This window comes from Strix aluco, chromosome 1, assembly GCF_031877795.1.
Source record: "Strix aluco isolate bStrAlu1 chromosome 1, bStrAlu1.hap1, whole genome shotgun sequence".
NCBI lineage: Eukaryota > Metazoa > Chordata > Aves > Strigiformes > Strigidae > Strix > Strix aluco.
Genome location: NC_133931.1, coordinates 109017665 through 109045380, shown reverse-complemented (window position 1 = coordinate 109045380; position 27716 = coordinate 109017665). Strand labels below are relative to the sequence as shown.

Genomic DNA, 27716 nt, shown 5'->3' with positions numbered 1-27716 from the left:
TTCTTCCTTATATTTCCTAGAAGTACTGGAGAGACTGGGAGTCTTGAAACTCATAGTGCTTGTCCTCATGCTACCGCTGGTGCTTGAAGCTCCTGGAACTTCTTCACTCTTTTGAGAGGCTCTCAGAAAGTGAAGGGACCAGAGTCCCAGGGGAAAACTGAGCCATCAGTTGGGGTTTCCTAAATCCTGGGCAGAAATAGAGCGATTTGTCCTAGCAACCATGGGAACATAGCAGTATTGCAAGTCAGCTACTAAGAGCAGGAAAGCCAGGTAGATTCATTCATACCTTTGAGAGTAGGTCCATCTCTGAAACATACGGTTCCAAGGCCATACATAAAATTATCACAAAATCACAGCATGCTGTAGCATGTTATCTTAGTAAGACATGGCCACTACCCTTTAAATTGCCAGCTGGATATGCATTTCTTTGCTCTCCCCCTTATCCACCTTCCCTAGCAGAGCCTGATCCTCCACTCTGTTCCTCTGCACTTTTACAGAGGAACCTCTGCAGTGCCCAGTCTGCCACTGAAGTCTAGGGAGTGTGGAGGAGAGGCTCTGATTTTGGGATTGCAAACCTGGGTTCAGGGCAGGGATCAGTCTTTGTATCTATCTGGAAATAATGCAGGAACAGTCTTTTATGTCAAATATCTGTATTTACCATTATCAGCTGGAGCTTAATCTTATTAGAGTATTTTAAGAACAGATGTGAATTGTTTGTGAATGATTTTTGGATCACTAGATTACGTGCATGTCTTTTTTTTTTTTTTTTTTTATATATATAGTTCTTGGGTAATATGGTCATAGGGACCCAAACACAGGGTTTCACATGGTGTGTCCACAAGGGCTCTGGCTGAGTCTGATCATTTCCTTTGTCTGATTACCAGCTCCTCCAACCGAACAACAGTAAACAGCATGAAATGAGGATCTCCCGATCCATGGGTGATATCATGGGATCCCTGTACAAAGACTCTGAGAGGACACGGAAGTATTCAACAGGTCAGTGAAATACAACACTGTGGGGTGTTTTGTGCTGTTACAAGCTGGCCACCATCCCCTTTCTCTTTTCTATCACAACTCTGTAGCTGCTACAGTCTGGACAGCCACCCTGATGTCTCCCACGAGTAACTCAGTGCAGCTGCTGCTTATCCTCAGCCTGAGGAAGAGACTCTGCAAGCTGCACAGGTCAGATGAGGTTGTGCTGAGCAGAGAGGCATGAAAGCTAAGAAGAACAGGAGATCTGAGGTGTAATTTGAGGGGGGAAATGCAGTGATAAAAATCTCCAGTGAATTCGATGCTGCTGAGCTTTATCAAAGTGAAGAGTGAGGATCTATAGAAAGCCAGGGCTTTCTGGGACCTTGACATACTTATTCCTTTAACCATCTGCTGTTGTTCTCTCAGCATCTCTCTCCCTTTCCCAGTTAGCGGAATAATGTAACTGAGTGGGCTTGTGTTCCTTAACTCCTGAGCTGGGACTGGCTTCACCACATAAGGATCAAATATGTGTCTCCATGCCATCAATCTGTTCTTGTAGGTGAAATGAAGTCTGTGGTAGCTGCTTTTGTGGTTTCTCAGGAGAATGGATGTGTGCAGTGTTTCGCAGTGGTCTCATTTCAGATGAAGCAGAGTATCCCTTTCCTTCAGAAGTTCTGGGAGTAGATAACTGCAGCCTCTGAAACCAGGCTGGCAAGTGCCTGGTCTCTTCTTGAAGCTCTGCAAGGACTGGAGTTTGTTCATAGCCTTGTATAGTCTTTTCTTTGGTTTTCTGTGCTTGAGTTTATGCTTTTCTTGATTTCTAAAATACTCCTAGCTTTCTGAAATGACAAGCACTCTTGATAAGCTCTCTGTAGGACTTTTTGTGCGAAGAACCTTGTAGGATTTTGTAGAGAGCAGGGTGCTTTGTGCAGAACTGGTAAAGCAGCCCATAGGATTGTATAGCAGGGGTATGATTACTCATATTACAACCTATAGGCAGGATTAATGATTTTGTCATACAGTGAACATTCTCTGCCACGTCTGTGGGTGCTGGTTACAGCGTAATTTCTACAGATCCCTACTGTTTTCTTACAATTACGTGACAACTGTAGCAATGACAGCATCAGAGGCCTTGAATAAAGTGAGGCCCTCCTATACAAATATATGAAGATATAGAATCACAGAATCATCTAGGTTGGAAAAGACCTTGAAGATCATCCAGTCCAACCATTAACCTAACACTGACTGTTCCCAACTACACCATAGCCCTCAGCACTATGTCGACCCTACTCTTAAACACCTCCAGGGATGGGGACTCCACCACCTCCCTGGGCAGCCCATTCCAACACCTAACAACCCATTCTGTAAAGAAATACTTCCTAATATCCAGTCTAAACTTTCCCTGGTGCAACTTGAGGCCATTCCCTCTTGTCCTATCGCTTGTTACTTGGTTGAAGAGACTCATCCCCAGCTCTCTGCAACCTCCTTTCAGGTAGCTGTAGAGGGTGATGAGGTCTCCCCTCAGCCTCCTCTTCTCCAGACTAAACAACCCCAGTTCCCTCAGCCGCTCCTCGTACGACATGTGCTCCAGACCCTTCACCAGCTTCGTTGCCCTTCTCTGGACACGCTCAAGTAATTCAATGTCCTTTTTGTAGTGAGGGGCCCAAAACTGAACACAGGAATCGAGGTGCGGCCTCACCAGTGCCGAGTACAGGGGTAAGATCACTTCCCTGTCCCTGCTGGCCACGTTATTTCTGATGCAAGCCAGGATGCCATCGGCCTTCTTGGCCACCTGGGCACACTGCTGGCTCATGTTCAGCCGGCTGTCAATCAACACCCCCAGGTCCCTCTCTGACTGGCAGCTCTCCAGCCACTCCTCCCCAAGCCTGTAGCGCTGCTGGGGGTTGTTGTGGCCCAAGTGCAGCACCCGGCATTTGGCCTTACTGAAACTCACACAGTTGGCCTTAGCCCATCGCTCCAGCCTGTCCAGGTCTCTCTGCAGAGCCTCCCTACCATTGAGCAGATCAACACTCCCACCCAACTTGCAAACTTACTGAGGGTGCACTCGATCCCCTCGTCTAGATCATCAATAAAAATGTTAAACAGGAGTGGCCCCATATACTTCATCTTCCAAAGATCGGCTGTACTTATATGGCAGTAAACACTTCCAAACTTCTTTCTCTGTGTAACAAAAGAGTATTTTTCTCCAAGGATTTGCCCTTTCTCTGTCTCATAGCCTGTGCTGCCTTGATAACATACCCTGTGGTTTGCTGCATCTCAGACAATGATATATAGGAAATGTTCTTCTAGGGTAGGTCCAATTTAGCCCCTTGTGCAGCCATGCCCAAGTCTTGCTGAAGCCAGGGGTGGGTGGTACGTGTACAAGAGCTCTCTTCAGGCCTAGTGTTTGGATGTACTAGGGTTGTCTTTTTCTATTGTGGGTTTGTTTTTTTTTTATATCTCACATGGCTCTTGAGAGTTTGCCCAGAGTCTGGCAGAGTCACTAGATGACCCTGAATGAAATGCACACACAAATACATGGTAAGGCACAGAGCCTCAGTAGAAACCGTGCTTGAGCAAAACATCTCTGCTGCTCTTTTTTTGTCACTTGTTAAGCTGTTAATGTAAGCCAGCAAAGAGCTGTGGCACCAGGAGCTGTCACTAATGTGTGAACTGAGCATGATGGGCAGAATTGATTCCATGTGTAACTGTGCTAGTGAGAAATTAGTTTTTGAAAAGTTAGAGTTTCCTGCTAACTTCCATGCCATGCTTTGGCCTTTCCTTACTGTTTTGGAGCTGCTGTAATACCAAGAGAGTCCCTGACTACGTCCACACCACTGACTGTGAGGTGTCTCTGCCTTGAAAAGCGTCCTGTAGATAAGACAAAACAGACAAAAGAAGAGGTGTCAGCTCTGCAAGGGTGAGAGCCTGAGGTACAGATGGATTTTGAGGGAATATCTGAATAGCAGAGTGGAGGAATGGACTAACATGCCGGTTTAATCTAGGTAACAGAGGAGGAGGACTGGGCAGCACCAGATGTAGGGTGCAGAGCGTGCTAACGTTGGGATCTTCAGGAGGGTCTGCATGCTGGTGGCTAATGCACTAAAACTGGTGTCCTCGGTGCTGTTCTGTAGTTAGGTAGCAAAGGTAACCAGTCCACCCTACAGTCATCCCTCTGTTTTTTCCATGCAGACCATCAGTCTTGCTCTTAGTTTGAAAAGAGTTTGCAACAAACCCTCTGCACGGTAATAGCACACCAGGCCTCTCTTTGGAATTATCTGGGGTCTGTATGAAGCTCCTGCAGCCCTGCTTAGGAGATATTCGCAATCCAGCAGATTCATTTTTTTGACCTCCTGAGTCACAGAACTGGGTAATCTAGCAGCTGGGCAGCGAGCTGAAGGGGAGAGCAGTGTTTCAAATGAAGCATAAAACTGAACGTCAGGCAATAGACAGACATGATCCTGTGTTGTGGTTCCCTGAACCAGGGATTTCATTGAACTTGGTAGATAGTCAAAAGGCAGCCTAAGAGGCTGGGATTTCTGTAGGAGAAACTATTTTTCATTTGCAGTTGCAAGGTATTTCAGTGTTTGCTTCTGCTGTCATCAAAGTGGTTGCTATCAAGAAAGCATCTTAACTCAGTTTGGCTTTTCTGTTGAAATCACATTTAAAAGGAGATTTAAAGTGACTTTAGAAAAAAAGGTGGTTCAGGGTCATGTTCTCAGTGTTTCTGAGATGTCTCATGTTTTTCTGCTGACTCTGCCGTGTTAGCAGCAGCGAAAAATAATAAAACTGCATGTTGTTGGCACAAGCACATTGGAAGGCGGGTAGATCTTCTGGGGAAGATTTGGCTATTTTTGCTTCTGCTGGACAGAAAATGTCTTCACTCCATGTCCCTGAAAAACCTTATGCAAAGTCAATATTTTCTTTTTTCCCATAAACTTTTTCAGTGAATCCCCCTTTGGGGGGGGGAATGAAAAATGTTCCAGTCTCTGGGTGACCAGCATCTGCAAACGTTCAGCTGAGTGCCAGGAAACTTTGGCTAAAATCTATTTGGGTTCTGGATTTTCAGATAACTGAGGGTTGTTTTTATTTACTTTGAGGAAATACATGTTTCAGAACATTATCCACAAATTATTCAAGAGCCCCATTCCAGAATCACCATTTCAGTGGAAAGTTCCCAAAAACTTTTTTTTTTTAAATTTTATTTTATTTTTCTATGGTGGCAAACCAGGCTGCTGAGCTGTGGCATCATGTGCCTGCCAGCCCTCTCCAGATCAGGAGCGAATGCTGGCTGCATCCAGGCTGTCAAATATGGACCAGCCATGGGAACAGCAGGACTTTCACCTGGGAGAATTGACACAGCAGTGATGGTGCTGAGGTTTTCATGGGTGACTGGACACATGTGCAGCAGCATTTAACCCCTGCTAGCAGGGTGGGAGGATTTGAATGCAGATCTCCAGAGAGAAGACAGTACAAAGACTTTGCTGGTGCACAGGCTGGCCAGATGACTCTGAGGAACAAAGGCCTGGAGGTGATATCTGTGCTGTTAAATTCACAGGGCCAAGACATGAGCACTGGCTAGCTGTTGATGAGGTTGCTTAACCATTAGCACATTCCCTGGCCAACCTTGTACCAGTGGCTGCTGTCCCAGCAGTGCCTGAGCACAAATTGGGGTAGCATGGGCTAGGGACCTGTTGCAGGAGTTGAGATGGATGAGACTTCCTCTGTTTTGAGAAGAGGAGGAGAATTTGTCTGTGTGCATCACGCTAGCTGCTTTAGGGCTAGAAAATGGGCTCTGTCCTGCTTATTAGTGTAGAAGTACCCTAAGGTTTACCTTAAGATCCTCAGAGGATCAGCATGGAAAGGAGTGAGACATGTAGGGGTCCCACTGAAAAAGAAGAGATCGGAGGAGATTTGGTCTATCTGCTCACACCTCCCCTCAACAGTCACAAAGTGAGAAATTTTCTGCAGGTTTATCTCCTCCCCTTGTACCACTGCATCCTGAGCTCTGTGTTTCTGCCAAGGCTCAGAGGAATGGCACATCTTGATGTCATGTCCCTCATTCAGCTCTGCGGCGATGTCATCCCAGGGCTGGGTTCTCCAAGGCTGCAGCTGTGAGCGTAGGTGGCTGCCAACAAACCCTCCCCAGCTCTGACTTTTAAGGGTCTTCACGTCTACATCAGGACTCCTGTTTGATGCTGATCAGTGATGGATGGAGTTTTGGGAAGGACCTGCCAGGGCAGGGAAAGGGTGAAGCCAGAGAACGCGGAGGCGGAGGAAAGCCAAGCCTGGCACAGGAGACCTGGCTGTACGTGCAGCGCCACAAACTCTGCACATACTGCATGAAAGACACTTCTTAAATAAAAATAACAGAAGGGAACATGAAAGACCCCAGCAGATGCCAGCAGTGACTGTAAGTCTCCATGCTGGCCTGGTTCGCCCTGCTCAGGACATGCTGTGCTCTAGTCTCAAATATATGGCTTTACATTAGTGCGTGTAACATGGAGCAGGAATCCCTTCCCAAAGCACCTTGCTCCAAAGGGTAACTGAGGTCAGATGCTCAATCGGTGCCAATCTGCAGAGTTTCTCTGAGTTCAGGAATCCTGAATAGAGCTGCTGAGATCTGGCCAGCATTCAGCTTATAAAGTGCCTCACAGCCTGCCCCATCCCCACTGAGTCTGAGGGCTGGAGCTACATGTCATCCTGTAGACCCCAGGAGGACAGTGTCTTGGGGGTGTCCTCTCTCTGCCTGGTGCTGCTGCTGTTTCTTGGTCAAGTGTGAAGAGCATCTGTGATGTATCAAACACGCACATCTGGGCTTCCCTGTCCGTTTCTTCCTCTGCCTCTGGGGGGGTAAAGCAGCATTTTCTAATATATCCAATATGCCTTGTGTTGCCCCCACTGTGAATTAAACTTGCCACTGAGTACCACAGTTGCTCTCTCTCCCTGACCCCTGTTTTCCATTCCCCCCACACCAGCAGCACTGAGATTGCCTGAGGTTTTGTTAATGGGGCAGGATAGGACTGGAGAGGGGAATCAATCTTGGGTGCCGGGGCTCTGCTGTCTTCCCTCCCTGTCTTCCTCCCAGGTGGATGGGCACACATGGATGTGAAGCAGCAGCAGCCAGTGCTCTTGGAGGTGTGAAGCTGCATTCATTACTTTAAGCAGCTCTTCTACCCAAACAGCCTGGCTGAAACGGATCTGGTTCAATCCAGCAGTTTCCAGGCGTGCAAAAGCCTAAGCATGTTGTTTAAGTTCCTTGCCTGCTGGGAAATGGCTAGTGTCTTATCCCCTTTTACAGTTTTTGGCAGGAAATGTGACTCTGGAAGGTCAAACACAACTGACCTGATGACTGGGAGTAGTTGTTACAGGCAAAGGCTTAATGTGAGATCATGCAAAGTCTTTACGCTTATGATAAATCTCATTTAACTCCCTGGGTTCAAAATCAAACAGGGCATGTACAGCTCTTTGTAAAATCCGAGTCAAAGACTTTCTGGGCAATGAATGGGTTGTTGCAGCGAGAGATCCCAGCACTGCACGAGCAGGCCCACACCTCGTTGTAGCAGTAACAGAAACTCTCAACAGAGCTAAGATACAGCGGTTACACAACGCCAAATCCTCCAGCAGCTTTTTGGAGCAAGAGCCACCCAAATGTCCTTATGATGCATTCTGGATTGACATCTGCTAAGCAAACAAGGGGATGATAATGCAGTGATTTATTCAGGGTGCCTGAACTGTTAAATGGTTAAACGTTTGTTTATTTATCTTCAAAGAGAGGATGCTGTACTTCCCAACTGGTTTTGTTTTTAGGGCTGGTGGAAAGCCAGTTCATTATGAGCGCGACAGCACTTGAGAGATTCTCTCCCCTTGATCTTGGCGTTACTTCAGTTGGACTTTTTTCCGCTGTGTTCTTATCCTGCAGGAAATCTGTGAAGGAGAAAATAGGAAGACGAAAAAAAGTAACTCAAAGCCATATGACTTTTATTTTTGCAATCCGAGCAAGGAGTCTGGAGGAAGACATACCATGGGATAGAGATATCTATGTATTTGGTATAAATCCAGCAAGCCTGATTCAGTGATATTTAACGCTGGTGTGACACTGTTAAGGTTAGAAGCTCCTGATGCGTATCGGCTTAAGTGAAAGGTGGGGACTTGGATTTGTAGTGTTGATCATGCTGATGGATTTATGCCAGAGATCAATCTGACACAGTAACTGTGATGCAGAAGAGGCAGAAGTGTTGTGTTGATTGATCAGTGTTGACTTTTCCCGATGGGATAGGCCCCTTCCCAGTACCTTTTTCTTGCAATATTGTGCCTAGCCTGGGCATGTTGTTACCAAATGGTAGCAATGAACCAAAGATTTGGCAAGAGTGCTGCAAAAAGGGATACAAAGTGTAAGGAAACACATCTCCATGTGCTTTCTAACTCTTCAAGGATGTCTACTTTTTAGAAGTCTGCTTAAAAACAAGTTGTTGTGTTGTGTGAAGGCTCACATTGCACAACGCTGACCAGTTAAAGCTTCAGCATGGAGCAGCACAGATCTACGTCAACAATTCCTCACCATGAAGTGATGACAGCCCAGGGATGGAGGGGAGGGACTGCAGAAAGACAAGCAGAGCCAAGCCTGTGCATCTGGGCCAAGTGAGGGCAATGCTCCCTAAAGCCTGAAAAGGCACAAGGAATCAGTTAGCGTTGATTTGGGGGAATAAGGGGAGGAATGGGACATCTATGTAAGGAAGCTGTGGAGTTCTCTCCCAGGTGCAAAATAGAAACCCTCTTCTGCTAAACAAGCCCTGTGGGGGAGCCTGCAGAAGCCTTGCTATCTGTGCCGAGGTGCACACCATGCACTGCAAAGCCCTGGGGGTTTCCAGGTGGCTCTGCCTGGTGTGGAGGCTCTGCCAGCTGCAGGCGTGGAGCCTCTGGGGCTACAGACAGGGGAGAAAACCCTCCCTTGGCAGGAGATGTGACAAGCTGATCCCACAGGTCGTTCCCTTCTGGGTGGTTCATGGATTTGAGGGCTGGTTTTCCATCCTCTTTACTTTCATATAGGGAAGGGGGAAAGAAGATGGGTATTTGAGTGCAAACTGTTTTCCGTATAAGAAGCGTTTAAGTGATGTTGCACTGAGTTCACTCGGGCTGTTTCCCAGATTGCTGAACAAGGCAGTGATGTGATCCAGGGAGGAGATGCCTGGAGGTCAAAGAGGGAAGGTGGGTTTGGAGTTTGTGTTTTGCTTTGAGATTGACTGTATCACAAGAAAACCCTAAAGTCCTTTTTTTGCTGTCATCAACAGCACCTAGATACATTGCACAGCTTTTAGGATTCAGGGTAGGTTGAAGGCCAAAGTTTGCTAAATGTTGTGTGGCCCCACAGTAACAAACTGTCCCTGTTGCAAAAGCTTTGTAGGACATCCATAAACAGTATCACATCTCTAGCTTCTCTGTTCCCTTCCACACAAGTTCAAACCCAGCAGCATGTCCAGGAGGTCCGTGATCACTGGAACAGCGTCTCTGGAAGGATTTGGATGTGGCAAGTCCTCTCTTTGACCCATGCCTTTCCTGTGTCCTAGGCTCTCTGCACACTGGCCGGAGCTCTCCACCCCCGGGCAGCGTTCCTGAAGAGCAACAGCAGATTGCTCGCCAAGGATCCTATACCAGCATCAACAGTGAGGGCGAGTTCATCCCTGAGACCATGGATCAGAACGTAAGTGGGGCCAGGGCATGTCAGTTAAACTAGAGCAGCATTAGGCATAGGGGAGGCTGTGCCCTGAGTGCCATTCCCACCATTAAATCCCCAGCGGGCCCTGTGCATGGGCCTCAGGCCAGCGTTTTCCAGGAATGGGTGCCCCTGGGCTTGCAATGCTCAAGAAACAGCAGGTCCGATTTCCAGGAACCCTAAGAGCCAGCTACAGTGGTGATGGCAGCATGCTCGGGAACATCAGGTAGCTCTGGAGGAGCATAGATCTGGGACACACGTGCACGCCAGCTGCCGGGCCCTCGTGGCCGCAGCCTTCCCAGATACCAGGGACCACAAGGGAGTGTGCCAAACAACTGATTGCCTGCGGTTGCAACAGCCTGGGGATGTCAGCAGCTCTCACTGCTTCCCGTGTGCTGTTTCTGCCTGAGCTCCAGTTACAGTTCTTGGCTCTGCCCACAGCTTCTCTCTATGGTTTTGTCTCTCTGTCCCTCCCCCATATTTTTTTTTTCCTGTCTTAATAAGTAGTTTGTATATTCTAATTCCTCAGCAATAAAAAAGCAGCTAGTTCTTCAGCAGTGGTGAGCAATACCTCTTCCTCCAGTCAATTTGGTACCCACGATGGGGGAAGCTCTGCAGTGTCGAGGGACCAGAGCAGAAGCAGCTTACGCCTCCCTCTCCATTTGCATCTCTGCTCAAACTATAGCTCTGAAGAGCTTAATATAGGCCCTGTGAAGTCACCGGGGCTGTCTGGGCACACAATTCATTCTTTCAAAGCTCTTGGAAGGGCAGGACCGGGATCCACAGTTTGCAGGAGGGCTGACTGTGCAGGAGGGACATGGAGGGACATCTGGAAGGCACTAAGCTCACTCCACAGGCTGCTGTGACGGCCCCCAAGGATCTTGCCTGAGGAGACATGCATTTTCTACACTCAAATAGCACCCACTAGCTCTGCTTTTGTGTTCAGGCTGTGCCAGTGTTTCCATGGCAAAGTTGTGTTTTCAACGGTTTATTATATAGCCATTAATAAAATAAGAAGTCACTCCGGGTGAGTCTTGGCAGCGTCAGAGCGCAGATGTATCTTGTGCTCCTTGCAGCCAAAAGTTGGCTTTCTATTGTTTTCACATGCCTTCCAAACACGTTTAGTAGGATTAAGACAAAGTGTGTGTGTGTGCAGGGGGAGGGTCCCCATGAACTCCCCCTTGGGTGTAAATCAGCGCAGCTCCACTGGCTGTTACTGGAGCTCCGTTAGCGCTAGCTGAGCTCTGAGCCTGCTCCTGATGAAGGTTCCCAGATGCTCTCCTCGCTTTTCCCCAGGATCACGCTGTGGGTGGCCTGCTGCCCTTCTCTGGCAAATTAAATGTAGGAGAAAGGGAATTTGGGGATGTGGGTTGTTTTTTTTTCTCTCCTCCTTGAGCAGCCATGCTTTTCCCCATATGGGCTTTGCCCTCAGAATGTCCTTGTGCTGCAGCTTCCATATGTGCCTCATAGAAAACCACTTACAAGCTGGTGCTTGCTGCCTGTTGGGGGATGCCCCTGTGCAAGCCTGTGATGTAACTGTGGTCTTTGCCTTGAGATCAGCTTGGCAGATGAACAGAAGTTGAGTATGGAGCCTGCTTGGATTCCCAATTTTATGCTTTTGAGAAGTGTATCTGTTTCAGCATTGTTTTAACTGCTGGGAGAGACCTGGTGTGGCTGGCAGAGGTGGGGAGTGGGGTCTAGCAGAGCTCTTGCTCCTCTTTGGCTAGTGTTTTTTGAAGGATGAGGCTTTGGGGTAAAAACTGGGAAGCAAAGAAAAATTGCACTTTCCAGTTGGAACTGTTCTGCCAAAACAATGCGAGCTGTTATGACAACTGGTCGAGGAGGTCTAACGCAGGAGCAGCGCATGGAAGGGGAGGCTGTTGCTGTACAGAGGGAAGGAGGAGCGATGTGGGTCCAGGAGCCAGTGAAGTGTGACTCCACGTGGTGTTTAACCCTCATTGTTCAGCTTTCCCAGGAATGAGCTGGTCTTGGGGCTGGCTGCGGAGTAGAGGTTAGTGAGTGTCCAGAGTGGGTCTGCAGCCAGGAGGAAGCATTGTACCAAACGTAGCATAGCGTGGCCCTGAGCAAGTTCTGTTCCACGTAGAAGTGCACATAGCCCCTAGGTTTGCCACTCGATACAAAACCTCTATTGTTACTAACCAGCTATAAATAACCCCCTCCCATACAATGTCTCATCCAGGAAGCAACACAAATGCAGCTTTTGACTCACTGAGCTAGTGAGAGCCAAGCCAGTTCCTCCAACAAAAAGCCCTGATGATGCTTTGCTTATCACTGGAGAGGAAGGCTGGTCTTGTGTGCCAGGGCAGCTCAGGATGTCAGGAGTCCAGGGCTGCAATCCTGGCTGTGGCCCACAATATCCATTTGGCCTTGGGCACATCATTTGTGTCCTGATATTTATGGTTTTATTATTATTATTGTTTTTTCACAAATACTTCGAGTACTTTGAATCTCATTGACTTCTCAGCATGCTTTGAACGTCAGGGTGCTAATTATCTTTGCCTCCATTTCCCTACTAGCAAATAGTAGTTGGAAAGAACTATAATCCAGAGGGGCACCGTAAATGGATTTCCACTGGGAAGAAAACTTCTGTTAGATTGGATCTCATCTGTACTGGTGCTGGCATCAGCTGGTGTAAATCAGCCGGCTTCAGTGGAGCTTTGGTGACCCTGCGGAGGTCTGCTAGTATCGGAGCTTGAAGAGCTACAGTGCATAGTTTTATGTTTTTTCCCTTTTCTTTCACTGTCAGATGCTTGAAGCTTTCATCAGCCCTGATGAGTCACTGTCTGGGAGCTGCCAGTCACTGGACAGATCTGTGGACAGGTGAGTTGTGCATGTCACCATGTTCACAAGCTGAAATGCAGCCTCTGCTTCACAGCAGGAGAGGAGCAGGGTCAGTGGCATCCCCTGAGGTTCCTGTTGGGATGAGGATGTACCTGAGAAAACCAAATTTATCCTGAGTGCTAAAAGCCATATCTCAGCACAGACATCTGTGTGATGGTATGATTTGGATTTCAGTAATCTGAGCTGGACAGAGTAACTGGGCATCTGCAGACAGCCTGGCTTTCTGTACCCAGATTTTCTGCTTTGGTCAGATCCCTCTCCTACCCCTCTGGCTTTCTGCAGTCAATACTCCATTAGCCTTTCCATGCCTCCTCCTCCCTGGGCACGCTATCTGCTCTCCACTGACCACTTGTAAATTTGGCAGCCCCTGTGCACTGCCAGCAGCCACAGACGTGTCAGTCAAGGTGCTGAGGACACCAGATGAGCAACAACTAAGTTTAGCTTCTCAGCAGGAAGCAACTAGGACACGTTGTACTAACACAGGCTGCAGTTCAATAGTTGGTGCGGCTGGTTGGTCCAAGCTCACACGTGCACAGCAACCGTATGTTTACTGCTGTGCATGGTAGGCTGTGTATAAGACACAGTGTCCTTTTGGGAAGCAATATATATATTTTTTTTTCCCTCTGCATAAAAGATTTTCTTTTTTTTCCCCTGTTGCTTTTGCCGTACAGCACCAAGGCTGTGTTCCAGCAAGTCTGCGTTGTGTTGATTTGATTGTGTAGTGTGCTTCAGGTTTGCAGCTCTGTGCGCTTTGGATTTGTCTCAGCATCGAGGTCCGTTTCCTTTCTGTGGCTTTTAATAATTTCCTGTGATGTATTTGCTCATTGTTACCGCTGTATCGAAACTGGATTCCTTGTGGTCCCAGCCTCTATGCCCCAGCTTTGCTTTTGCAGACTTTGCTAGGAAGAACAACAGAAGGAACACGGCCTGGTTGTAATACTTTGTTGTGAACTGAGAGAAGAGTGTTAGGCATGTTTGTGAGAGGGTACTACGGCTTGATTTCACATATAAAGAAGCAGGCAGCTGTGTTCAGTCATGGGGTCTGGGAGCTTGAAAAAGCATGAGGAAGGCTATATTCTTCAAAGGCAGAAAGAGGAGTAAGTACAGCTATTCCTGCAAAGATGTAGCTGAGCCCTTGCAGCCAATTGCTTGAGATGGCATTAGCCTCAAGAGGGCAGAGCTAGTCACCAGGCATGGTGACCAGTCTGATGCTAAGAAATAACACAACAAATTCTGCTTCGCTGTAGCAAACCTGCTGTGATCAGCTTTGACATGAGTAGATTTTAGAGCACTTTGCAAAACAGATTTCTACTACTATGCCCATTTTATTAAAAGGGAGAGAGGAAAAACAACCAGTCCAGATCACCCTGTTGGCCCCTAGAGAGGCTGGGGTGAAATTAGGATTGCTGAGATCCCCTTGCAGTGCTTTATCATCCTCTCAATGTAGTTTAAAGACCTTGAGCCTTGAAGCACCAATCCCACACTCTCCCTTCTGGTCTTCTGGGAGGGTGTGTGTGCCCAGTGATGGTACAGCCCCTCTTGCATGATTTTGCAGAGGGGAGACCTACATGAATCAAGCGTGACTGAAGGACTCCAGTGTGTACATCTGCAGCAACTAAGCAATGTTCATTGTTAGGTTAATGGTTGGACTAGGTGATCTTCAAGGTCTTTTCCAACCTAGATGATTCTGCGATTCTGTGAAAGCAGAGTTGCACAGCTGAACACTTGATGTTGAGGGAAATCTGTAGCCCTCCTCCTGTGCTGTCTTGTGCATAGGTGTTACGGTCTTTGGCTGCTTCGTTTCAGCCTGGTGACTCTGTTTTTTGCAGAATCCCTTTTGTTTGCCACAGGAACAAGCTGCAATCCAGCAAAAAACCAATCTTCATTCCTGTGCAGCTTGAGGATGGGAGCTCATTTGGGTAGACTGGTCTGATCAGTGCATCTTGTGGTATAGCCTGTCATTTCTGTATGTAATCACTTCCTAATTCATTCCATAGCCTTTCTGATATAATAAAGTCTATCCTTTTTTTTTTGTTTCATCCCTTTGCAGCCCTCCCTTTACCCAAACCCCTGTTCCTGGAAGGAAGACCCATCCCAAAGACAGTCTTGACTGCATGGGTAAGCACTCTTGGAAGTTTGCATTCACTTAAAAGTATAAAAAGCATGTAGTAAAGAGACTGGATAAAGGCTATTAGAGAGATGACACTGCACGAAAAGCAATTACAAACAATCAAGTAAACCCACTCCATCGCTCAGGTTACACTTCAGAAATGACCCTGCAATGATCAAACATGAATGTTCTCTAAAATCAAAAGGTCCAGAGCATCAAACACAGGCAGGGCTGCTCTTGTCGTCATTAAACCTTCTTGGCTCTGCAGCAACAGTGGCAGTAATACTTGAAGAACCTTTGGGCCTGGTTTGGAAATCAATTTACAGCAACAACAGTCCAAACTGGGTAGCAAGGGCCCTGAAATAAATGGATGCGAGCAAGTAAAGCTGTTGAAAGATCAGAGATGAGTTCTGTGTTGATAGAAGTTGCTGAGGGGACCTTGCTGTTGTATTTGGAGACAACTGTGAGGTACTGACAAGCTGGAAACAACCTTGTGGGATCATATTTCGTCTCTGTTAGTACCGTGCGTTGCACTTTCAGGATCCCAACTTCCTACATAGCAAAACCCAAGTCCCAGACTCTCTAGGGAGTTATACCTCTTCCACTTGCATTAATAATAATCTGTAATACTGCAAATGCTGTTAAAGAAAGTGTATTGGTAACTTGCAAGGATCATCGGTTACTGCTTAATCACTTATAAACATCCAGCTGGTTAAATCATGGAAACTCTGTAATATTGTAATGACTTTCACTATTAAAAATGAGCAAATGGCAGTCAGCCTGTGGCATGATAACTCATTTCTGGCCTGAGGCAGGATTTCTAGATTGAACTGTAGAGATGAAGCTGCGGTCAGTCCACGTTGCTGAAGGTTTTAATACATCCCTAGTGGTAGGGGAGGCATTTTGGTTTGAGACACCACTCAGCATCGTTGCTCACACGTGGCTCACTGAGAACCTCCTGACCTGTCCTTGTTGCTTTTCTTGCTGACCATATTTCAGCCATTATGTGCTCCTCTTGCGCGCTGCTGTAATGGGGAAATCATGCTGAAGTACAGCAGAGGCCAGGAGCGGTCTCCAAGGAGCGGCTGCTGGCCCCAGGCTAAGACAAACAAACAATCAGAACGGACTGTGTCATTAGAGTTGGATGGAGGAAAAACAGGAGGTGAAAGATGGGGGGGAGGGGGGAAATGGCAGATATTTTAATCTCAAATTATTCAGTGCTACCAGCAATGGCTTCCTGTGCTGTGTTTTTTATTAAAAAAATATGTCCTTATCTCACATGTCCATCCATCTCTTTCATAATCTCACTCTAATCTAAACTCTGATAGTCTTTAATCCCTTCTGTATATTCTAAGTCTATCTTTCTAGCATTTAATCAAAATAAATATAAAAGTTTGGAGCTCTGGTGGTATAAATTGGTCTCTGGCTTTCAGAGGTCAGGAATTGTATCTGAGAAGAAAAAGGGGAGAGATCACCCAGTGTTAGCCAAGTGCTGTTTTTTTACATTTCCCTAGAAATAGCTGATACCAGAGCAGAGGTTTTGCAGTAGATGGATCTGGGCCTGACCCTGGCTGGTAGTTCTGTTTCCACACTAATTTTAGCATTTTCCATGTGCAAATAACATGTTTAGTGCTCTGCCGTGGAAACCAGGCATGGTCTATGTTAATCCCCTGCCTTGTATTTGAACAGTGTGGGCCAGGATCCATAAAGTCAGCAGTTAAGCCTCTTTGCTTTTAGGGTACCAAGACCAGTGTGTCTAACACTTATTTTTGACTAAAGAGTGCATGACTAGACAGATTTCAGAGTGAGCCTTGGGGAATGTATGATTGTGTTCACGAACAGCTTGTCACCTCATTCTTGCCTGTAATTCAGTGTGAAGACCAGAACGCTTTCCCATAAGAAGCACTCTGGGCATTTATACTGTGTCTTCTTCCCTCCTGTCAGATTTTGACATCCCGTTCTGTGAGAGGTTTGGGAAAGGTGGGACCTTCCCGAGGCAGTACCACCTCTCCCAAAGTCGCAAGGACTACAGTGATGGTAAGAAAACGATGGAGGATCGGGGTGGGAGGTGCTCAGTCCAGGATCTCCATGGCTTGTGACAATTCTTAGGACTGGAGAGACGTGAGAAGGAGAGGTTTCTAATAAAGGGAGAACCACCAACTAATTTGGGATTCACTTGTGTATTCTGAAGAGCATCCTCTGTGAGACCTTGCGGATCTGCTCTTGGAAAGTGCTGGGCATCTACAGCGTGTATGAAAGTCATTGCTCAGCTCCTCCTCTGCTTACACTGGTTGTTTTAACTTAACCACATGGATGATTGGCATTTCTCATCCCTGGCAATATTAGCCTTTCTGTTCCCCTAAATTGCTTTCTTTTGAGGATGCTGGTTTGTGACCTTTACAGCAGGTTTCTCACAGAGCTGTAGGAAATCCCCTAGCAATTTCAGGGTACCAGTATCTGTTCACATCTCTGTGTTAAGCTGGTGAGCTCTGAGCTTTGGGGACCACTTCATGACCTTCTTACTGCTTCTTCTTTCACTGTATAAGACTGCAAGTGGTGGGAGGCAAAACTGAATAAGAATCAAATTCCCTTGGAAAAAAAATACTGAGGGCATGCAGACAACATATTGAACCTTCCAGAATGAACTTCACCTTTCACTGACACCACCCTTGTGAAAGCAATTACGAGATCTGGCATTGTTTGCATGATCATTTATATTGTGGATTTAGGGGATGGCAGGGATAATTTGCAGTGTAAATCCCTGCCTGTTCAGAGTTTAACTGTGAGTAACCACCAACAAAAGTCCTAATGTAGTTAAACTGTTGCATAACCCTCTGGAAACATCTGCATTAGATGTAATGCTTGCTGTTAACAGCTCTTCAATTGAATTAAAAATGTTCACAGGGCTTTGCTTCAGTTTCATTAAACTTGTTTTGTTTAATTTGAAGAGGTGCATCACTGGATTTGGGCAGCAACGTGAGGAGGTGATGATAGGTAGATCCAAGCTGGTGTGTGCGTTCTTGCCGTAACTCTTCCCCTTTTCTCCTACAGGCCGGAGAACTTTCCCCAGGAGTTACTTCCCACAGGAGAACCTGTTTCAGCTTGTCCCTTCTAGCCGAACCAAGAGCTTTAATGGGGACAGCAAGCTCAGCACCTTGCAGTACGATGAGTACAGGCCCAAATGGTGGAACAATTGTGAAAAAGGTCTACAGGTCTTCAGCACCTCCCCCACAAAAGCTAGGAACTGTAAGTGAATCAAAGCCACCGGTGTCTGAGGTCTCAGTACATCCAGGTCTCGACACAAAATTAAGTTGCCGTGACCTGCTGAGTTACTGGGCATTAACTAAGCTAACCATGTGTGAATGCACTTTGATTCCACCCCCAACATGAGGCACACTGTGCTAGCTTATGTCTCAGTGAGGAAGATTTAATACAACACACTATATCTTACCTTGGCCTGGAGCTGAGAGCGTGTGTGGGGTCAGCTGGTGTTCATCACTTGCTGAGTTGCAGAAAATTGCGTCTGTGTTGGACTGTCAGTTTGCTCACGCAGCAGAAGCTTCCAGGAGACTTGAGATGTGGGAGAAAATGTGTCCAGAGTCTCCATTCCTTGGCTTACATTGCTATCACCCCAGAACTCAAAGATGGTATTGCAGGCTGCTCTGGTATTGCAAGACTGGCCATGTTATAGAAATTGGTGCATTCTGGGCCTGTTTAGTGATGGATAATAACCTCGAAATGACCAGTGAGATAAAACTCTTTACTGGTTCCTGCCTGGGTTGTCGTTCAGCCATGCTGTACCCTGCTAACTAGTCCTATAGCAGAGGACAAAAAGTCCAACATTGGCTAAGAAAGCAGCTTTTGGAGGAAGGACTCTTAAAGAAATGTGACTCTGGTGCTTGCAGCCCAGAAAGCCAACCATATCCTGGGCTGCCTCAAGAGAAGTGTGGTCAGCAGGTCGAGGGAGGTGATTCTCCCCCTCTACTCTGCTCTCATGAGACCCCACCTGGAGTGCTGTGTCCAGCTCTGGGGCCCCCAACATAAGAAGGACATGGACCTGCTTGAGTGGGTCCAGAGGAGCCACAAAGCTGATCAGGGGGCTGGAGCACCTCCCTTATGAGAAGAGGCTGAGAGAATTGGGGTTGTTCAGCCTGGAGAAGAAAAGGCTGCGGGGAGACCTTATAGTGGCCTTCCAGTACTTAAAGATGGGGAGGGACTCTTTATCAGGGAGTGTGGTGATAGGATGAGAGGTAACGGTTTTAAACTGAAAGAGGGTAGATTTAGATTAGATATAAGGAAGAAATTCTTTACTGTGAGGGTGGTGAGACACTGGCACAGGTTGCCCAGAGAGGTTGTGGCTGCCCCCTCTCTGGAAGTGTTCAAGGCCAGGTTGGACAGGGCTTTGAGCAACCTGGTCTAGTGGAAGGTGTCCCTGCCCATGGCAGGGGGTTTGGAACTGGCTGATCTTTAAGGTTCCTTCAACCCAAACCAGTCTATGATTCTATGATTCTGGGACTTGTTTCTGCTTTATACTCATGCAGACTGGGAGACATCCTCCCCTACCAGTAGCATTATTGCAAGCCTGATTTGCACTTTGTAAGGGCAGATGGACCCTGATGCTGAAATCTTCTTGCTGTGCTCTTCTCTCAACCCTCTCCTCTCTCATATAGCTCTGCAGGCACCTGTGAACTGGAGGCTGGGGAAGCTGCTTGGAAGAGGAGCTTTTGGGGAAGTTTATCTCTGCTACGATGCTGACACTGGCCGGGAACTGTCAGTGAAGCAGGTGCCTTTCGACCCTGACAGTCAAGAGACAAGTAAAGTGAGTACAAGGGCAGGACGTTGTCCTGCAGCACGTTGGGGAATCCTGGGCTAGAGGCTGCAGGTGGAGGTAGCAGAGGGGTCTGTGTCTGTGATGGAAGGCAGTGTGTGGAGACAATATGTGTTGTTTGCTCTCTTCAGAGCGATCCCAGATGGCTTGTGGCACTAGTCAGCATGCTCTGGTGACTTCTCTGCCTCCTAGTTCTTTGGTCATGTTGGTCTGCTGTGTCTCAGATATCGTCTCTTGCAGGTCTGTCTTGCTCTTCCTTAGTTTCGGCCTTCTTGCTCCCTTCACCTTCTTCCTACTCTGGGTGCTGCATTAGCTTTGCTGGTGTCTTCATTCACACCTTTCCAGAAAAACTCCTTGAGCACAAGCAATAATAATAAGTAAACCTGTCTCAAAGACAAGCCCTTGTGTATCCCATCTGTCTTTCTCCTTACCTTTTTCTTAGGGCCATGCTCCTCATTTCTGAGCCTTATGTTGCTGATGTCCTCATGGGCAGTTTCACAGGTGCTATGAAAAGAATGCTCACCATGGACTAATATTTGGATAGTATTCTCAGAGTAACCATTCCCTTTCATCACACAGTATGTCTGTTTTGTTGCAGGAGGTGAACGCCTTAGAATGTGAGATTCAACTGTTGAAGACTCTCCGCCATGACAGGATAGTGCAGTACTATGGGTGCTTGCGCGATCCTGAGGAGAAGAAACTGTCTATCTTTGTTGAATACATGCCAGGGGTAAGTGCAGTTCGTGCTAAAGATTATCCTGAGCGACAGAGAACAGATTTAGACTGCCCTGGAGTTTGGTGAAATTTGGATCTGGAGTTAAGCTGTTCAGCTGAGCTGCTCTGTATCTAATGAGCCAAACCAAAACAGTGGATGCATTCCTAAGGCTGGGGAAAGCTTAGGTTGTGAGTCAGATGTCATGGTGAAGCCCCACAACATGGCGCTGGGTGAAATCAAAAGCCTTGAAGGCAGGTTTTAGGTTTGAATCCTGGAGCAGGGTGTGTTCCCAGTCTGGAATCTGAACTTGGTGAATGTAGGACATGATCCAGATCTGGCTCCAAACACTGTGGCTTGAGCCTATCCTTAAGTATTTATTGCAAATCCCTGCAGGAAAAGCTAATAGTACAACTGTCCACCCACAGCTGTCACCAATTATTTATGGCTTTCAGCACGTGTGTATTAAAAACAGTGTTACTCACTTGTAAGTCTCCTGTTCAGGACAGAAATTTTTGTTGGTAGCATTATCCTCTCATGCAGGAGTGGCTTCAGTTTGTGACTTTGCTGATATGGGATGAAATAGCCCTAGGGAAAAAGAAGATCAGAAAGCTTAGAGGGAGTCTAAGCAGGGGTTGGAGTATGTGCAGATTAGTTGAACATTTTTTTCTCTGTTTGCGAGCATGTGAATGACATCAGCCATTTAGACAAAGTCATTGGTTGGTATAAACCAGCATAACACTATTTACATTGCTGGAGGATCTGTTCTCCTAAGTGCCGCCTGTCCAGCTGGATTAATTCCCCAGAGTGTGGGAGAATAAACCCTTGTTTATACAGAGATTTGTAAGGTCAGAAGGGACTATTAAGTCATCTCGTCACAAATAATTTTGGTCATTAGTAAACGTGCTAGAAACTCCCCTAATGCATCTTGCACGTGAGTAATCAGGTGGACTTCCACACGTTTGAGTCTCTTCCATGCCCTGTCCTCCCTGTCTCCCTGTGGGCAGGCATCTCACTTTCAGGCCTTACCACGAGGCATGGACCCGGGAGTTTCAGCAGTCCCTCTGCTGCTTATTCTGCAGTGTGCTGATGTTTGTTAGCAGCCAGGAAACCAACATTTGATGCTGGGGCAGTGTCCAGAAGGGCTGGAAGTTGAGTGTTTGTTTTTTTTAGTGATAAACCAGAGCTCTGACCAAATACAGATTGACTTTTGTGCTGCAACAACGGCTCATTTCACAAAAGCAGCTCAGGGCTTTGGTTTCCAAGGCCAGTGGAAGTGAATGAGTTCCCAGACCTTGCAGGACAACAGCTCTGCAGTGCTGGATCTGGTCAAGCTTCTGATTTATCACAGCCAGCTTGGCAAAAGCTTCATGGGGCCAAGCTTGGGTGCACTGGCACCTGGCATTCCTATGATTGCCCCCATTAAATAGCTGACTCTGTATTTTCTGTCCTGCCCTGCCCATAAACAAGTTTTTTGAATTTATGCTTGGAAAACAGAATGGTCTATTTGACCACAGGCCTTAAAAACCCCATTTCCCCTTCTTGTTTGATGTCCCCCCAGCAGCATGAGGGAGACCAGGATAAGAAAGCTTGTTTAGTTGTGGGTGAGGGAACATACCCTGCCTACAAGTTGTACGAGGGGGTAATTTCAGAGCATCTTGGGTTACTTCAGCAGCAGTGTGAAAGGGAAAGGAGAGGCCCATCTACAGGATCACCACCAGCCTCAAAAGAAGGCCAAAACAGTAGCTGGGCAGAGCAACAGCAGAGGTGGGTGGATGTGGAAAAGCTGATAAAGTTTGACTGACTGACTTGGAGCAGAGCAGCCCACTGTTTCCAGAATCGAAGGACTATGGCAATCTTGGATCAACCCCAGAGCTGCAGGACGGGCAGAAACTGGATGAGTTTCCCCTCCTGCTTTCCAGATAACTTGAATTCTGGAGGTAGAGCTGGGTGTGTCCTCTCTGACTGAACCCAAAGTCTACCTCTGGTTCGTTCCAATTGGACAGAAAATATAGCTAAAACCAAGGGGGGTTAACCTCTTGCAGATGATAGATGTCTGCACCCCTGCTTCCTTTCCTCTTTGATCAATAAAATCAAACCAGTCAGAGCCTGCATGCCTGGGTCAGAAATTCAAGTACTTGCAAATTGTCTACCCTGGGTGGTCTTACTGAATCAGTCCCATGTGGGGCTGATCATGCCCCTCATGACTCTGTCTGCCTCATGGCAGTGTGTACTCCTTGCTGTGAGAAGTTGTGGGGGCAGGCTTCATAGAAGACTGATTTATCAGCTTGAAGAACGAGTGGAGTTGATCCTCTCACTTGAGTTGTAACTGCTGATCAGTTTGGTCCTTCTCCATGAGCTATTGGTGACGTCCAGCCACTAGAGGGGGAAAAAGATCTGTCGTGTTGGCAGAAGGTAGCTCTGGTGGTACCTTTTTCTCCACTGGGATTTGGGACGCCTTTGCTCCATTAAGCACTTAGTGGATTTTTATCTTGCTGTTTCTACAGAAGAGTGGGGGGGTTTTGAGCTGGAAGATAGAGTGGTCAGGAAAGTTTAAAAAGCCACTGTGACATGATGGTTCTGCTGGTCCTTGTAGTTGATGTGTGTTGCTTCTTTGCAACAGGGCTCAATAAAGGATCAGTTAAAAGCTTATGGTGCTCTGACTGAGAACGTCACACGGAAGTACACCAGGCAGATCCTGCAGGGAGTCTTCTACTTACACAGCAATATGATTGTCCACAGAGACATTAAAGGTGAGTAGATAATACAGAGGGGCTTCTTGCTTGCTCGGATTTGTTCAACCCAACCTCCCCCTGCCCCACTGTAAACCACTGTGCAACCACGGTGCTGGGATCTGGTATTTAAAGTATTTTTACCCCTGGCCTTCACCAACTTGAACTATGAGAATCTTGAACAAGCAGCTGAAACCAAAATCTTGTGCTATCTTTGTGCTTGGGAAGCCCAGATTAAGTACTCTTGAGAGGGATTATTGTTAACTGCCCTTACACATCTGAAAACCTGGTGTAACACACCCAAGAATTGAGAGGACCTGGCATTCAGAGATCTGAGGCTCTGTTCTGCTCTCTGTGGGTGGGGAGGATGATCTGTTGTCTCCCGTTCATTGCTCACTCTTGGGAAACCTGCTGAGTGAGGAGATGCCGGTGGGAGTCAACCCTCTCAGAAAGCAGCTGCCTTAGGAGAGAAGGATTTTACATAATGCCAAGTCCAGCCCCACCAAGGCCCTTTGGGCTCTCTCATGTCTGTCTCCTTGCCTGTGTCCTTCCTGCTGTCCTCACTGTAGCCACTTCAAGTTGCTGCTTCATCTCTTGGGGTTTTTGTTTTTGCTTTTCACCCCAGGTGCCAATATTTTGAGAGATTCTGCTGGAAATGTGAAACTTGGAGATTTTGGGGCCAGCAAACGCATCCAGACTATCTGCATGTCTGGAACGGGGATTAAATCTGTCACGGGAACACCATACTGGATGAGCCCAGAGGTTATCAGTGGAGAGGGCTACGGAAGGAAAGCTGATGTGTGGTAAGGAATACAGTAGAAACCCCACCACTGCTGCTTAAATCAAACAATCCCCTTGGGAAGTTGTAATGGGAACAACAGGTATAGCTAGTAGATGGAAGACAAAGCAGTTCCAAGGATGGAAATAGGAGCTGAATGTTAAGATCAATTATGCAGATACCTAGAGGGAGCACGTTGTAGCTGAAGGTCCCAAAACAGGAGCACTCAGAATCACAGCTTGCTTTTGGAAGCTCTTATTATGTGTGAGGGTTATGTGCAGCTCCACCCCGTAGCTTCTCTTTAATTCTGGAAAGCAATAAATGAGGAGAAAACCCTGTCTTCTTAGTGTGCTTTCTGTTGGGTGCCCAAGCAAGTAGGGTCAACAAAAACTAGTTCCTCCAACAGAACCCTGCTCTGGCTGATGGGAGGGAAGTGTGGTTCAATTCGTTAGGAGCAGCTATGAATGGAGATGGCAGAGGGGGTCCCTGCTGAGACAAGGACTCCTCAACAAGCACAGAGAAACCTCTTAGGCTCTTTGCTGCTCATCTGACTTGCTCCTCCTCGGGTGCACATTGGAGATGAAGTTGGATGTAGGCAAACGTGTTTCATTCTGGCTCAGCTTCCTGGGGAACTATGTGCTATTGCTGAAACTGTGGTGTCTAAACTTGTACCTGTGTTTCCCTTCAGGGAATGCTCCGATAAGCTCTCTCACACTTTTATGAAACTTAATATCTGACAGATAATGTAGGCAGAAAAGCCACCAGCTTTAGGGCAAGGCTTGCAAGTTCACTTCCGCTAGTGGGGTGGAGAGCCCAGTGCCAAGGACCTGTGTAAACAGTGAGCTTCAGGGGGCCATGAGCACCAGAGACGTGCGCCCATCTCTGATGCGGGTTTGCTTCCTGCGCAGTCCGTTTCAGGCAGGCACAATCCTAGAGTCGATTAGACTTCAAATGCACAGCCACCACCCCGGTCCCTTACCCGCTGTCTCACCCCTGTGTGCTTGGCATTGTTGCAGGAGCGTGGCCTGCACCGTGGTGGAGATGTTAACGGAGAAGCCGCCATGGGCAGAGTTTGAAGCCATGGCGGCTATTTTTAAAATTGCCACCCAGCCGACCAACCCCCAGCTCCCCGATGGCGTCTCGAACTCCTGCCGCAACTTCCTCAAGCAGATCTTCGTGGAGGAGAAGCGGAGGCCAACGGCTGAAGATCTGCTGAGGCACCCCTTCGTCAACTGCGGGCTCTGAGCCCCTGGCAGCGGGGATGGGGAAACGCCGGTGGGAGGGGGGCGGCCGCCAGACCCGCGGCCTTTTGCGCTCTGCGGTTCAGACCTCTGCCCTGGGCCGTCCTGGCAGTGGCCCCCGCAGGTCCCTTCTTGCTCATTGCTGGCTCGGCACCCGCCACGTTGTTGGATTTCCAAGCTGCGCTCGGGACTGTTGGCACCGGGAATTCGGAGCGAGGGATTTCCTGGACTGTGCGGGTGCTAGCCTTGGACCAAGTAACCTCCTTGCCGCCAGCAATACTGGGGTCGTCCCCCCTCGCCGTGTTACTTATCTCTTGGGAAAAGCGCAGCAAATGGGATCTGTCCTCCCCCCAGCACGACAGTGACACTGGCAGCGTCCCTGGGACCAGTGGAGGAATAAGATGCTCAGTGGCGATCACCACCTTTTGCAGAGGAACAGACAGGGACTTCAGCCAAGCCGGAGGAGATCATCCTCAGACCACAGAGTCGGGGGGACCCAAGCGTCCCCGTTCACAAGGGGACCGAACCCTCCTGGAGGTCATGGGACCAGCCGGCGTCTCCAGTGGGGCGGCATTTAATACTGTTCTGTGCCTTAAGCGGTTACAATCAAGGAGTGATGCTCGACTCAGCACAAAGCATGGAGTCGGGTGTGATGATGCAGCGGCCGTGTTGACTTTGCCTTTGTGCATGTGCGTGTGTGCATGTGTGTGTGAGCAAGTCTTGGAAGAAGGGGTCTTTTCGGGGTGTAGGAGGTCTCTGCGGGGTACACCCATGGATGGATACCTGGGACCTCTGCCATGGGCTGTATGGAGGGATGTTTAAATGCTGTCGATGCCTGCAGTGGGCAGGGCTGAGCACCAGCCAGTTCATGCTGGGAACCATCAGGGTTGAGGTGGGATCTTGGCGAGGGCAGCTCTCTGCTCATGGCCGCAGCCCTGCTAACCCGTGCCTGTGCTGCTACGCTGGGGCTGGAGGGATGCCAACGTGTTTTGGAAGCAGAGCTGCAGGAAGAGCCCAGTGAGTCCCTGTAAAACCCACATGGGTGCCTAAAATTAGGCAGAGAGGACTGACACCTGCAGATCTGGGCTGCCAAAGGCTGGGTGCATTCTCCTCCATGCCTTCTGGGACCAGCCCTGGGTGCAGGGAAGGGGGACATCACCTTCACGGTGGTGCCCAAGGGAGCAGCTGCAGGACCGTGAAGCTTCAGACCAGGAGAGCAGAGCTGTGTCAGTCGAGGGCAGCTGGAGGCAGATTTCTTCCCGCAGTATATTTCAAGTTGTAGGAGGAAATGGGCCAGATGAAAGCTGAACTGGGCTACAGCCTCTTTGACCAGCACTACCCTGCTGGAAAACCTGGGCACAGAGCATGCACCGAATCCCTGGAAGCTAATGAATTAATCAGATCTTGGTTATTTTGGACAAATTTGCACCATCCCACCTGCCCCTTCCCTGCTGCATTAGCTATTTCTACCTGGCTCAGCAAAGACTTTAAATACGCAGTTACTGGGAAGTTGCTATGTTCAGGCCAGTGTGTCAAACACCAGTTTATTTTAATATTGTTTTTAATTGAAAGTAAAAAATGTTGCTTGGACTGAAGAGGAAATTGAAAAATTGGTTGTTTGTGTGACTTCACACATCCTCAAATTCTGTCACGTGGAAGAGATCAAGACTTTGCACTGCTGGTGTGGCAGTGGGAGCATTTCCTTGTCCACAGCTCTGAAAGAGAAGCAAAAATTGGAGTTATTTTGGTTTAAAAAAACCCCACAACACTGGTAGTGTCAGGGCGACACTATTCCTTAGAAATTTGCCTGCAAAGCTGCAGAGGCCAGTTATTACCCAGGTTGGGCTCCAGTGAAGCTCTGGGGCTGCGACAGGGCAGCACCAGGGGTTTGTGCCAGTTGCCCATGGCAGTGATGGGCAGCTCTCCTCTGGGAGGGGGCCTGAAGTCGTCTCCTTTCTCCAAGGGTGAATGAAGAATTTTATTCTGTGAATAGGACCAAATCCATCAGTCTGTTCAGTCATGTGGGATGGATGGAAAAAAATACAAGAAAAAAAAAATCAGTGTTGGCTGGGAAGGGTTTTGTCAGAAGAGGGTAACAAAGTGTGTTTTTACCAAAGCTAAAAAAAAAAAAAGGCCCACATTTTTAAGCTGTTTCTCCTCTTTCATTGAATCTGTTTGGTTTTGATTTTCTCAGCCCTTCAGTGGTGGGTGAGTGTTTTTCTTCTTTCCAAAGCCTTGAGAGCAAACCAGGATTTCTGGTCCCCCTGGGCTGGGGCTGCCCCAACACACTCCCAGGGCCCTCAAACCACCTAAATCCTCCTGTGGATGGATGTGGCTCATGTGTGTGTGTGTGTGCATACGTGTGTGTGCACGTGTGCGTGTGCGACTCACTCCTCAGGTGCCTTTGCCTTTTTATTTTTTAAAACCCTTGCAGTGTTCCGATGTACAGAATGAAACTAGGAAAAGAGAATGTAATATTATGCCATGTAAAGTTGTTTTTTGTTTGTTGGTCGGGTTTTTTTTTTAAATTTTATTTTATTTTGCCTGTAGTGGGCTTGGTGGCTTTCCCTTGCGCGCCGCATCGTCATGTATCCATCGAGAAATTATTTTCTCTGGGGGGGAGGCTGGAGTGGGACATCGCCTGTCCCCTGCACACCAGTATAGTCCCTTCCCAGTAGGACACATCCCAGCTGGCAGCAGCTGTGCAAGGAGCGGTGATGGGCACACGGTGCCTCCTGGTGTGACCGCCCCGGGTGGCAGCGGGGCCG

General features: G+C 47.8%; 1 protein-coding gene across 4 annotated transcripts in view; it reads left to right on the top strand.

Annotated features, from left to right (window-relative positions):
* Positions 1–27497, top strand: part of LOC141925901 (mitogen-activated protein kinase kinase kinase 3-like) — an 84397-nt gene extending 56900 nt beyond the window's left edge. For all 4 annotated transcript variants that reach the window (XM_074830786.1, XM_074830795.1, XM_074830776.1 and 1 more), the window contains 11 exons: positions 885–996; positions 9540–9673; positions 12453–12526; positions 14598–14665; positions 16602–16694; positions 17709–17903; positions 19328–19476; positions 20084–20215; positions 22821–22950; positions 23555–23732; positions 24724–27497. In XM_074830786.1, coding sequence (XP_074686887.1) covers positions 885–996; positions 9540–9673; positions 12453–12526; positions 14598–14665; positions 16602–16694; positions 17709–17903; positions 19328–19476; positions 20084–20215; positions 22821–22950; positions 23555–23732; positions 24724–24952 — 1494 coding nt within the window. In that variant the 3' untranslated portion in view covers positions 24953–27497. The remainder of the gene's footprint in view (positions 1–884; positions 997–9539; positions 9674–12452; positions 12527–14597; positions 14666–16601; positions 16695–17708; positions 17904–19327; positions 19477–20083; positions 20216–22820; positions 22951–23554; positions 23733–24723) is intronic.
* Positions 27498–27716: the final 219 nt, after the last annotated feature.